This window comes from Carlito syrichta, unplaced genomic scaffold (genome assembly GCF_000164805.1).
Source record: "Carlito syrichta isolate Samal-C Ts95f unplaced genomic scaffold, Tarsius_syrichta-2.0.1 Scaffold147172, whole genome shotgun sequence".
In the NCBI taxonomy this organism is placed as follows: domain Eukaryota; kingdom Metazoa; phylum Chordata; class Mammalia; order Primates; family Tarsiidae; genus Carlito; species Carlito syrichta.
Genome location: NW_007091268.1, coordinates 222,964 through 235,539, shown reverse-complemented (window position 1 = coordinate 235,539; position 12,576 = coordinate 222,964). Strand labels below are relative to the sequence as shown.

At 39.9% G+C, this 12,576-nt stretch overlaps 1 protein-coding gene across 1 annotated transcript in view; it reads left to right on the top strand.

Moving 5' to 3' along the window:
- EPM2A (EPM2A, laforin glucan phosphatase) overlaps positions 1 to 6,052 on the top strand; it is a 114,926-nt gene extending 108,874 nt beyond the window's left edge. Inside the window, exon 4 of the mRNA XM_021708770.1 lies at positions 3,664 to 6,052. Within this exon, the coding sequence (XP_021564445.1) occupies positions 3,664 to 3,941 (278 nt within the window). The 3' untranslated portion in view covers positions 3,942 to 6,052. The remainder of the gene's footprint in view (positions 1 to 3,663) is intronic.
- Positions 6,053 to 12,576: the final 6,524 nt, after the last annotated feature.

The following is a 12,576-nucleotide window of genomic DNA, read 5'->3' as shown; positions in this document are numbered from 1 at the left end:
GGTTTTTGTATTAGTTTGGGCTCCCTAGGATAGGTTTTCAAGCAGAGAGGGTAGTACAGAGGTACTAACCTCAGGGATGATACTCTCACACAGGAGTAAGAGCAGCAACATGACCAGGTAAGTGAGGTGCAGAGGGACTGACCGAGGGTCTAGATCTACAAGAGGGGGGCCAGGAAGTACCATTAACCAGGTAGACTGGGAAAGGTCCCCAGGCTTCAGAGTCACACTGGCTGATTGGAGTGGCCCTTAAGGGAATGACCTTGGGCAAATCTCTGTGCCTCAGTTCCTCATATACGACGGTGCCCCAAAAATGCATATACATTTTAAGCGATGTTAAGAGATGTTTGCTGTAATCAGAAGTGTCTGGGCGCTGATGGTAATCACTTTGAGCACCTCTTGTAATGGTAGAAGTCAAATATGACTTGTATTTGTCTTTTGTTACCAGTATATGTTGAGTATTACAATTTTAATACAGTTTTTTTTCTTTCTTAAAATGTATACTTTTTTTGGCACCCTCTGTGTAAATAGTTAAGAGGTGGTTGTAAATGAGCTACTGAGTGTAAAATGCTGAGAACAGTGCTGGGCAGGTTGAAAGAGCTTGATCAATGTTATCCACCATGAATCAAAGCAGGGTGATTTGCAATCACTAGAGTTGAAAATAAACAAGGACTCCAGCTGAGGCTAGCGTGAGATGGGTGGGTATCCCGGACCACCTACTTCTCTGGTGCTCTTCTTAATTATTTATTTATTCTACGTGGTGTTTTTGGTTTTTTGAGTGAAAGTCTCATTCTGTCACCCACACTGGAGTGCAGTGACATGATCACGGCTCACCACAGCCTTGATCTCCTGGGCTCAGGCAATCCTTCTGCCTCAGGCTCTCAAGTAGCTGGGACTACAGATATGCACCACCAAGTTTGACTAATTTTTTTAAAGCAATTTTTATAGAGACAAGGTCTCACTATGTTGCCCAGACTGGTCTTGAACTCCTCCTCTTGCCTTGGCCTCCCAAAATGCTGGAATTACAGGTGTGAGACACTGTGCCTCACCTATTCTTTATGTTTTTTAAATATTTGACAATTCTTTGGTCAATGGTTGAGTGATTCTGAAGGAAGACCACTGAGACCTGTGCCTGCTGGTGCAACCTCTGTGAAGCTGGGAGCTTTGGGAGCTTCCACGTGGTTGCTGACATGCACCTTTTGGGAGTAAGTGTCTAAGATCACAGAGCCTCAAACTATCACATAGACCTTTTTAGCTTCCAAACTGTGCACGTGTCTTTTGAAGAATCTTCTACAGATTAAAAAGGAAAGGAGATGGTACTGCATCATTTGGGCTTTATGGTACAGACCTGTCCTTTATGGTACAGACCTCTGTCCAGAGAGCAGGTCTGGGGAGGGGATCTTGACTGGGTTCATGGAAGCTCTCGTTTGGCAAGCTGGTGACATGGGTGTTATACAAGCTGAGCGCCAGCAGTTGGGGCTCTGAGTCCAATGGCTTCTACTGTAAATCACCATGGTGGGCTATTTGTATATTGGGCATTTGAGGAAAGACTACATGAAAAATATTCTTACTTATTTTCTGCCAAATTACTGAATCTCTGGGGCAGCCAGAGTAAGGAACTAGTCACATGTCACCAGCTGTGGCAGGCGTAAGATGAACCCACTCTTCCCAGATCTGGTGGCAGGTCTCTCTTCCCACCCAGTGTTACTTGGAGTAAATCTCTCACACCCGCTCAGCAGAACAAAAGCCCTGCAGCTGAGCAGGCCTCTCTCTTCTCCAGCAAGGTCTAATGGACCTTGGAAGCTTTGCCTACTAGGATCTCCCAACCCGACGGGGCTGTCCCTAGGATGCCCCTAAGACATCTCACCGGCACATAAGAAGTTCTCTGCACACTGTTGTATCTCCAGTGATATTTCGGTGCCACTAGGAGGGGACTCTATGAATAATTGAGTGGCCCGTTCACCTCACTCTAACCTTGAGCACACTGGAACCAAATATGGAGATATAGATAGATGCAAGTTCATGGCTCAGTTTGGACAGTGAGGAATCAAGATATCCACAGAAGCTGGTGTGTCTCAAATGCCCTTCGAGACCAGGAAGGGAACACATGCAAGAGGCACTAGCGAGTGATGGAGCCTGGGGAACAGCAGTGCCTTGCCTGAAGGCATTCCAGTTAAATCCATTTCCATACTCCTATGTGAAGCCTGTAGATTTAGGTCTCTTCATGAGAGGGATTAGCAGAGCACCAGCAGCAAGACGAGAATATTATCCTGGCTTCCATGTTGACTCTCTGCTATTATCTTAGAGCATGATGAAGTTGATGCTGAGGTGGGGTTCCCAGTCCCTGGGGACTGAGGGGCCTTCAAATCATGTTAGGGTCTTTGGTAAACTCTGACCTTCTAAGGTGCTGGTGCCTGGTCTCAATGTGTTGTGTTGGCTCCTTTAAAGGCACTTGCTTTTCAAAAGTGAATATCTAGAGAAGTCTAAACTCATCTGAGTGACTCTCATAGGAGAATTCTAGGCCTCCGTGAAGAACCACAGGTGAGCTTGTTTGAAAGTGGGACGTTCCCACCTCTTCAGTCATCCAATAGGGATGGAATGTGAAGACCAGACAGGGCTCTTCCATGTGGTCCTCGGAGGGTCCTCTGGGGCTTGTTTCCCTGTGTGGTTGAGGACAGAGTACTTAGAGAACCCTGAGTTGTAAGCACATCGTTGTAATTCAGGACGCTATAGTTTCTCTCTTCCTTTTCCTTTTGAAGTTATTTACATTGACCCTCCCCCAGATAAACAAACAAAAAATCCCAAGTCACTAAATATCCCTGTACTAAGAATCTTTGAGCAGAAGAAACTCCAGGCATCCAGGAAGCTCTGAGTGATGACTGTGGGGGCGTCCTCTGTCCCATGGGATGAGAGGGAAGAGCAGAGACTAGCAGGCCTCGGCAGAGCACAGCCATCCTCTCCCAATGTGATGAGAGGACATTTGAATAATCTAATAATCGAAATAGAAGTCATGAAGCAGTAATAACTATAATCATAATTGCTCACTAACATAGAAATTAAATCGGTTTTTGCACTCACTGTGTCTTGAGGGAATAAATGAATGATCGGTTATCCCTCGTGTATCACATAACATTAGCCATTCCATTGAACAAATGTAATTGGCATATGTTGAGTAAACAAGATTAATTCCTTTAACCAATATGGACTAATTCTGTGTTTTACATTTACCTGAAAGATACTTTTGGATTCACAAATTCAAGTGATAGGACCAGACAAGCCAGGTTTCTTTGGAATCCTCTAAAACTCTGATGGAGTTTCTGCCAGTCCTTTTGATAAATGTAAAATGTGTTTGTGTGGCGATAGGCGATGTGTAACATTTCTTTGAAGGTAAATTTTCATGGATTATGAAGTCACTCAAAGGAGCAGCAGCATCCAGTGAAGGTTCAGAGAGGACCCATTGCCTCGTGTTCTGTCTACCTTATTGTCATCAGGTTTTAAAACTGTCTCCCTATTGCCCTCCAAAGAAAGGAATGCTCTCCCATCCCTGCCTCGGCCTATGTGGCCCTGTGATTTTCACTAAATCACGTGTGTTGGAGGAGTTCTTAGCGGTGGGGGTAGAATGGATTTCATTACTCACGTGTGTGTGCTGTGCTTTCTCAACCGCAGGCCGCGTGCAGATGCTGCCCCAGGCCGTGTGCCTCCTGCATGCGCTGCTGGAGAATGGACACACCGTGTACGTGCACTGCAACGCCGGGGTGGGCCGCTCCACGGCGGCTGTCTGTGGCTGGCTCCAGTACGTGATGGGCTGGAACCTGAGGAAAGTGCAATACTTCCTCATGGCCAAGAGGCCGGCAGTCTACATTGATGAAGATGCCTTGGCCCAGGCCCAGGAAGATTTCTTCCAGAAATTTGGGAAGGTTCACTCCTCCATCTGCATCCTGTAGCTGGTCAGCCTGCCTCCCCTCCCTCTCAGTTTCCTCAAGGAGCCCAGAGTGATGTGAATCAAACAGCCTAGAAACAAAGATTACACCTGAACTGAAAGACTTTGTGTCCTCCCCTCAGCAGCCCCCTTTCATCTGGGGATGACTTTCTGTTATGCTTTGGTTGGGTTGTATCTTTGAAATATTTTACAAAGACAGCTGTGACTAACACATGAGAAAAAGCCCAAAGCAGTAAGGCTGAGCATCAGACAGAAAGATAATGTGTGCAGTTCCGGCTGCCTGCAGGCAGATGAGTCCTTTGCTCTACAGGCACTGCATGCAGTGCGTTATTATGAAACTTTGGCTGCACTTTCTTGTTGCATTGTAACTCTTTGGCATGCAGAAGAAAAGACAGAGAGCTGTGTGGATTTGCACACACACACATATACACACATGTCCACTGCTTTCCTGCTGAGCTAAACTGAAATTATAAAACAAGAGCTGATCAGTTGCCAAAGGAGGGAAATAAACGTAGAGACCTCAACTGTGACAAAAGAGGAGCCCCAAGTGTTGGCTCTCTTAGACTTTGTTTTTGCATCCTACTTCATGGTTGTTAAAGTCTTTTCAAAGGTATCACCTCCCTAAGTTCCCCAACAACCCTGTGTGAAGTAGAGTTATGATCTCTCTTTTTGTTTAAATGAGGCTCAGTGAGCACAGTAACTTGCCCAAGGTCTCATGGCTAGTCAAGGATGAGTTGGAGTTAATAACCCATGTTTGTTTGACTCTGTGCTTCTTTCAACACAACTTCTTGTTTTTTTCCAACATCGTGTACTGAATTCAGTTCTGTCTCTCTCAGAGTAAAGTCAATATCCCTGTAGGAGTTTCCACAGTGAGAAACAGAACAGAGTCCTGATCAGTTGCCAAATAATTTAGGAAAGTAGTTGTATTTTGTGCAAGCTAATTTAAAACATGGTGGGCTGTCTCGAGGCCTGTGTGGCCTGAGCCATAGCACATGAGAGCAACTATATTACCCAAACAGCCCAAAGAGCCAAAATCCACAGATAATTGTTCCACAGCCTTAGACATCTTTGTTCAACCCTCAGTTTAGCATAATGCACAGTCCTTGTGCCTCCAGAATATGCAGTTTGCTCCCCTAAATTCTACAGGAATACAAAGGTGGACAAGACTTTGCCTTCAAAAGTGTGCAGCCTAGTAATAGGCTGTTAGAGCAACCAACCGTGTTCAACCAATTGTGATACAGGATTGACCTGTGAATGGTATGCTAAAATAGAAGAAAGGGAAGTGTCCTCTTATTCAGTGCCTCTATATGCTAGGTATTTTACAATCATATCCAATTTAATCTTCACAATGCCCAACGAGAGAGGTCTCATTATCGCCATTATACTGATGAGAAAACTAAGACTGAGAGAGGTTAATTCTACTGGCCATTGTCTCATGTTGAATAAAATTAGATACAAAGATGAAATTAGATACCAAACTAGGTTTATCTGACTCAAAACCTATGCTTTTTCTATTAAACTATGATGCTGATTTATTTTTCTGCTCCTTCTTTTCTTCTGCCAATACATACTGACAGATATGAGAGACTGATTTAGGGGGCATGGGGGATAAGAAGGATAGAAGGTGAGTTTCAGTGGAGCTCAGAGGAGGAGGAGATGTCTTATTACTGTGGCATTTAGGAGCAATGACATTTGCTTTGGGTAGAGGAGGCTAGACAGGACACATCTCTACCAGAGTTTTACAAATTAAATAATGTGAAGTCCAGCTTCCTTGCTAAAAATAACTGGAGGTAACTATTGTATTCAAGTAACTCATTTATAGTCACAATGTGTTGTGTGAAACTTAGTCTTAATGGAATCTTTTAAACTCATTATTTACGTGTGTGTGTGCGCGCGCGTATGAATTTTCTTGATGTCTAAGAAATCCAGCTATATAATCTCTGCCATAAAAATATGTTTTGGGGCAGAATTTTCTCTTTGTCCTTTTTTGCTCTGATAGACAAAATCATTTTAGGATGACTTAAAAATGTTTTGGAGTAAACTCTCTTTTCTTCAATGAATGGGATGTCTAATGTGTTTCAAAATCACCTGAAATTTTTGCTAAATAAAAACATTCAAAAATGTTTGTGTACAGGATTTTCCTGTTGTTATCAACTTATTCTGAAATCCAGAATATCAAACTGTGTTTCCTTATTTGTAAAGGGAGCAATCAGCTGAGTTAAATTGTTTTCCCTTGTCACCTTTACTCTCTCATGAATTGATCAAAATTGGCAGTTACATGACAAAGGAAGTGAAAGGCGAGGGCACCACCAAGGAGTGAAGATGAACACTTCAAGAGTGTGCCTGAGAAAACAAAGCAGATGCTGTGCCATTAGCTGTTTGTCACTGGCCTTAACAAAACTTTCCAATCACAGATTTCTCAAGGATAATCATAAGAACGTCTCATTTATGATAAAGCAATGTCCAAGTAGAGTTGCTTTCTAAAAAAGACTAGAAACGTCATTTCTCTGTTATTCTGTTTGCCAGTGCTAGGAAAAATCTAAAAATAACACTCTCCTTTGACCGACATTAAGGTGTGAGTGAAAACCACCTGGCTTGACCTAAGAAATAATGATGAAGAAAGTGGTTAGGACTTTGGCAACGATAAGGAAGTAATGAGAGATTTAAAGTGAGTTAGGCAATAGGGAACGAAATGAAACTTGCCACACATGAAAAATCACTGAAGAGGTAAAAGTAGAGTTGGTTAGATCAGAGTTTAAAGCTGAAAGAATCTTTAGAGATAATCTAGTCGAATGCCTTTGTTTTGCAGAGGAGCAAACAGACCCAAAGACATCAAATAACTTTTTCCTTCAGCAAAGAGTTGCAGCCGAGGACCAGAGGAAAAGGATACGTCAGGAAGATAGGTCAGGAGATTTATTGTGATGTTGAGGAATCGTAGGAGAATTAATGGGAATGAGAACAGACAGTGTTGTTAGTGGGGAAGAATTGGTGTGAGGATTAATGGAAATTGGAGTGAGTGTAAGAAAAAATGGCCAAAATGAGAAAAAGCAAAGACCAGTGTCATTTCCAAAAGAAGAAGCAGCAGATATTTTCTGGAGGAATTAAGAGAGGAGGTGTGACTATGGAAGTAGAGGTGAAGAGTCAAGGTTATGTGCACGTACTTGTTTATTGATCTAGATTACAGTAGGAAAATGGAGAAGCTAGATGTAATGTGCTGACCAAATGTTGGAGTAGGTGTGCCATTGCTTAGTATCTGCTAGGATAAAAAGAAAAATCCAATAGAAAATGAGACTAAGAGAAAAAGGGAAAAGATTGACAAGGCTACCTCTCATTATAGCAATAATAATGATAATACCAAAAGGAAGAGGAAGAAAAATAGTAACCACTACTTTTACTTTGCTTTTTCCTTCTCCAAATCATTATTCTGGTTGGGCATGGTGGCTCATGCCTATAGTTCCAGTATTTTGGGAGGCTGAGGTGGGAGAATCACCTGCGGCCAGGAATTCAAGACCAGCCTGGACAACATAGCAAGACCCTATCTCAAAAACAAACAAACAAAAAACAAAACAAGTACAGTGGCTTATTGCCGTCATTCCCTCTCTCCCAGCCTCTACCACTATCAATCTACTCTTACACAGTGGCCAGGGTGATCCTATAAAATGCACCTTAGTTCATGTCACTCCTGTGCTCCAAACCTTCAGTGACTTCCCATGTCACTCAGGGTAAAAGTCAAAGCCCTTCGAGGACCTATACGATCTGGTCTCCTTTGATGAAAATCTTCTCCTTATGCTCCCACCTCACTCTGCTCTAGCCACACTGGCCTTCTTACTGTTCTTTGATTATTCCAGGCAGTCTCCAACCTCAGGGTACTTTCCCCTGCTGTTCTACTTGGAATGCTCTTACTCCAGGTATATACATGGCTCACTCCTGTACTTCCTTCAATGATGCTTCCCTGGACCACCCTATAAACAATTTCCTAACCCTATCCTAGCCCTCCCTTTCCACAGTCTCTGCTTTATTTCTCTCCATAGAACTCATTACTGGCCCACATATTACATAATTTACTTATTTGTTTTATTGTCTGCAACTAATATGTACCACAATGTAAAATTCCTAAAGATAGGAATTCATATCCGTTTTGCTTGTTGAGATACCTAGAATGCCTATAATTGAGCTTGGCACAGTTAAATGAGTGAAGAATAAGAATAGCTAATAACCATTGAAAGTATACAATGCTAAAGGTGTTTTTCTCTAAGAGCTTTACATATATCAGCTTATTTTATCTTTCCAGCAATGCTATGCGATATTATCATTATCCCTATTTTATAGCCAAGAAGACTAGAATTATAGAGAGAATGTAAACTTATTCTAAGGTAAGTAGAAACAGCTTCACTCCTGATTTGAACTTTTAATGAAGCATCTTTCATAATCTGTTGTCACATTGCACATATTCATTTGCTAGGGCAGCCGTAATAATGTTCCAGACAAGAAAAAAATAATGCATGATCTCATTTATATGTAGAATAAAAAAAAAAAAATCCAATCTCATGGTGACCACAAATAGAACTAGGAACTGGGAAGTTGGGGGAAAAGGGAAATATTGGTCAAAAGGTACAAACCTTCGCTTATAAGATGAGTAAGTACTGTGATCTACTGTGCAGCATGACTATAGTGAAGAACAATGTATTGTGTATTGAAATTTGCAAAAAGAGAGTAGATTTCAAGCGTTCTTACCATACAAAGGTGATGTGGGGTAAGGGATATGTTCATTAGCTTGATTGTGGTAAACATTTCACAATGTGTATGTATATCAAAACATCACATTTTATACCTTAAATAATGCAATGTTTGTCCATCATACCTCAATAAATCTGGAAAAAAGACTGCTGTCATTGAAAAACTGAACAATACATAATTAGTATTAAATAAGCTAGTGTGACATCAGAATGGTGTGGATCACAAAGGAGAAGATTAGCAGAAACTAGATAGTGAAAGAATAGAGAGCTGGACTTCCAATAGAGCAGGGAAGATGGTTGTCACTTTACCAATTCCTAGTGAGAGAAAACTCAGAACTCACTGAGGAGAATTTACTGTTTGCTGTATATAATTGGTTAAAAGATGAAATGTATTTTTATTCAATAGCAATTCTTATTGTTGCCTTCTTAAAATCACATGACAAATTCTAAGACGGATATGTGGTCCCAGCAATTTCAGAGAAGATGTTATACCTATAGTGGACAATCAAGGTGATTTCCCCCATTCCTTGTAGAATGGTGTTCATATACAACCATCTACTACTGCTCAGCACCTCACATGTTTCTGGAGCTTAGTTCACTTGGGTTTATTGTGATTGCTAATCTATTTTGACTTGTTTGCATCTGCTTTTTAGATTTCAATTATTTATTTATTTTTGCTTTTTCTATGTGTCTCTTCTTGGTTTTATTTTTGATAATTATGTCTTCTCTCTTGCAACAAAATAACTTTAACATTAACTTATGTTTACTGGCCTTCATATCGTCATCATGTTAGCATGATTGTAAATTTTTTTGTACTCAATACAAAATATGAGTTGTTTTATATATACTTCCTCTTTTTCTTTTTGTGTTCTTAATTTTTTTTTTTAGTAGGTGCCTCATTCTGTCACTCAGGCTGGAGGGCAATGGCATGATCACAACTCAACACAGCCTTGACCTCCTGGGCTCAGATGATCCTTCTGCCTCAGCCTTACGAGCATCTAGGACTAAAGGCATGTGCCACCACTCCTGACTATTTGTGTGTGTGTGTGTGTGTGTGTGTAAACAAGAACTCACTATGTTGTCTAGGCTGGTCTCAAACTCCTGGGCTCAAGTAATCCTCCTTCCTCGGCCTCCCAAAGTGCTAGGATTACAAGCCTGAGCCACTACCTAGTCTTTATTTTTTAATTTTAATTTCTCTTGAGGATATTGATTGATATGCATAAACCATCATTTAATCTGGAATCATTTCTTTCTTTTTAGATTTTATTTGATATAACTTGCTTTGAAAAATGAAGTCTATTATGTTCATTTATTGGTCTGATAAACTGAAATAAAATCCAAGCTGTACAATTTATTCTCCTTGGGCCAAAAGTACTGACATCACTGGCAAACATGTTAGAAATTCAGATGCTCAGGCTTTAACCCAGAATAATAATCTGCATTTTTTTTCTTCATTGTGATAGCTTTAGGGGATACAGATGGTTTTTGGTCTGGACTTTAAGTATATCAACTACCTCCATGGTGCACATTGTACTCGACAGGTGATTTTCCACCCCTTCACGCCTTCCCCTACACCCTCTTCTGAGTCTCCAGTGTCATTATACCATTCCCTATGTCTTTGTGGATCCTTAGTTTAGCTCCCACTTATAAGTGAGAACACGTGGTGTTTGGTTTTCTGTTCCTGAGTTAGTTCACTTCGGACAATGTTCTTCAATTCTATCCAAGTTGCTATAAAAGACATTATTTCATTCTTTCTGATAGCTGAATAATATTCCATGGTGTATGTAGTCCACATTTTTATTATTCACCAATCAGTTGATGGGCTTTTATGCTGATTGCACATCTCTGCAATTGTGAATTGTGAGTGAATGACTTCTGTTCCTCTGGGTAGATGCCTAATAGTGGGATTCCTGGATCAAATAGTAGATCTGTTTTTAATTCTTTGAGAAATCTCCATAGAGGCTGTACTAAATTAATTATGATAGCATCTATTTTTTTTTTAATACTGGCCATTCTGACTGGAGTAAAGTGATATCTCATTGTAGTTTTGATTTGCATTTTCCTGATGATAAGTGATATTGAACATTTTTTCATGTTTGTTGGCCATTTGTAAATCTTTTGATAATGGTCTGTTCCTGTCATTTGCTCACTTTTTACTGGAGTTATTTGCTTTTTCTTGCTAATTTGTTTGAGTTCTTTGTAGATTCTTTGTATTAGTCCTTTGTCAGGCTGCAAATATCTTCTCCAATTCTGTAGGTTGTCTATATGCTCTGTTGATTATTTCTTTTACTATGCAGAAACTTTTCAGTTTTAAGTCCCACTTATTTATTTTTATTTTTGTTGCATTTGCTTTTGGGATTTTAGCCATAAATTTTTTGCTTAGGCTGATGTCCAGAAGAGTTTTTCCTAAGTTTTCTTTAAGGATTTTTATGGTTTCAGATCTGACATTTAAGTCTTTAATCCATCTTGAGTTATTTTTTGTATATGAGGAGATATAGAGATCAAATTTCATTTTTCTGCATGTAGCTGTCCAATTTTCCTAGCACCAGTTGTTGAATAGGGTATCTTTCCTTACTGTATGTTTTTGTATACTTTGTTAAAGATTATTTGGTTGTAAGTATCTGAGTTTATTTCTAGGTTGTCACTTCTGTTCCATTGGTCCATGTATCTGCTCTTGTACCAGTACCATGCTGTGTTGGCTAGTAGTGAAATTTGAAGTCAGGTCATGTGATGCTTCTAGCTTTTTTCTTTTTGCTTAGGATTGGTTTGGCTATTCTGGATCTTTTTTGGGGTTCATATGAATTTTAGGAGTTTTTTTTCTAACTCTGAAAAATGACTTTGGTAGTTTGATAGGGATTGTGATGAATCTGTAGCTTACTTTTAGTAATATGGCCATTTTAACAATGCTGATTCTTTCAATCCATGAGCGTGGGATGTTTCGTTATTTCTTTGTGTTCCCTACAATATCTTTTATCAGTGCTTTGTAATTCTCCTTATAGAGATCTTTCATTTCCTTGGTTAAATATATTCCTAGATACTTTAGCTTTTTGGCTGCTATTTTAAATGGAATTGAGTTCTTGATTTGATTCTTAGCTTGGTCACTGATGGTGACTGATGGTCACTGATGGTCATTGATGGTGTATAGCAGTGCTACTAATTTGTATGTATAGATTTTGTATCCTAAAACTTTACCAAATTCACTTATCAAATCCTAGAATTTTTTTTGAGAAGGATTTTAGGATTTTCTAGGGATAAGATCTTATGAGCAACATACAGAGATAGTTTGATTTCTTCTTTTTCAATTTGTATACAATTTATTTATTTATCTTGCCTGATTGCTCTGGCTAGGACTTCCAGTACTATGCTGAATAGAAGTGGTGAAAGTGGGCATCCTTGCCTTGTTCCAGTTCTGAGGGGGAATGCCTTCAACTTTTCTCATTTAGGATTACATTGGCTGTGGGTTTGTCAATTGTGGTTTTTAGTATTTTGAGGAACATTCCTTCTATGCTTACTTTGCTGAGGGTTTTTATCATGAAGTGATGCCGGATTTTATCAAATGTGTTCTCTGCATCTATTTAAATGATCATATGATTTTTGTTTTTAATTCTGTTTGTGTAGTGGATTACATTTATTGACCCGCATATATTGAACCACCCTTGCATTACTGGGATAAAACCCAATTGGTTGTGGTGTATTATTTTTTAATGTGCTATTGAATTCAGTTTGCTAAAAGTCTGCTAAGGATTTTTTTTTTTTTAATAATTAATCAGTATTTTTTATTATGGTTTTGTGGGGTACAGTTAAGGGTTAGGTGTACAATTACGTTTCATTCAGGCACCCTGTTGATAAAAGGTGTTTTCCCACCCCAGACAGATATTTGCTACTGTTAATCCCATCCCCCTC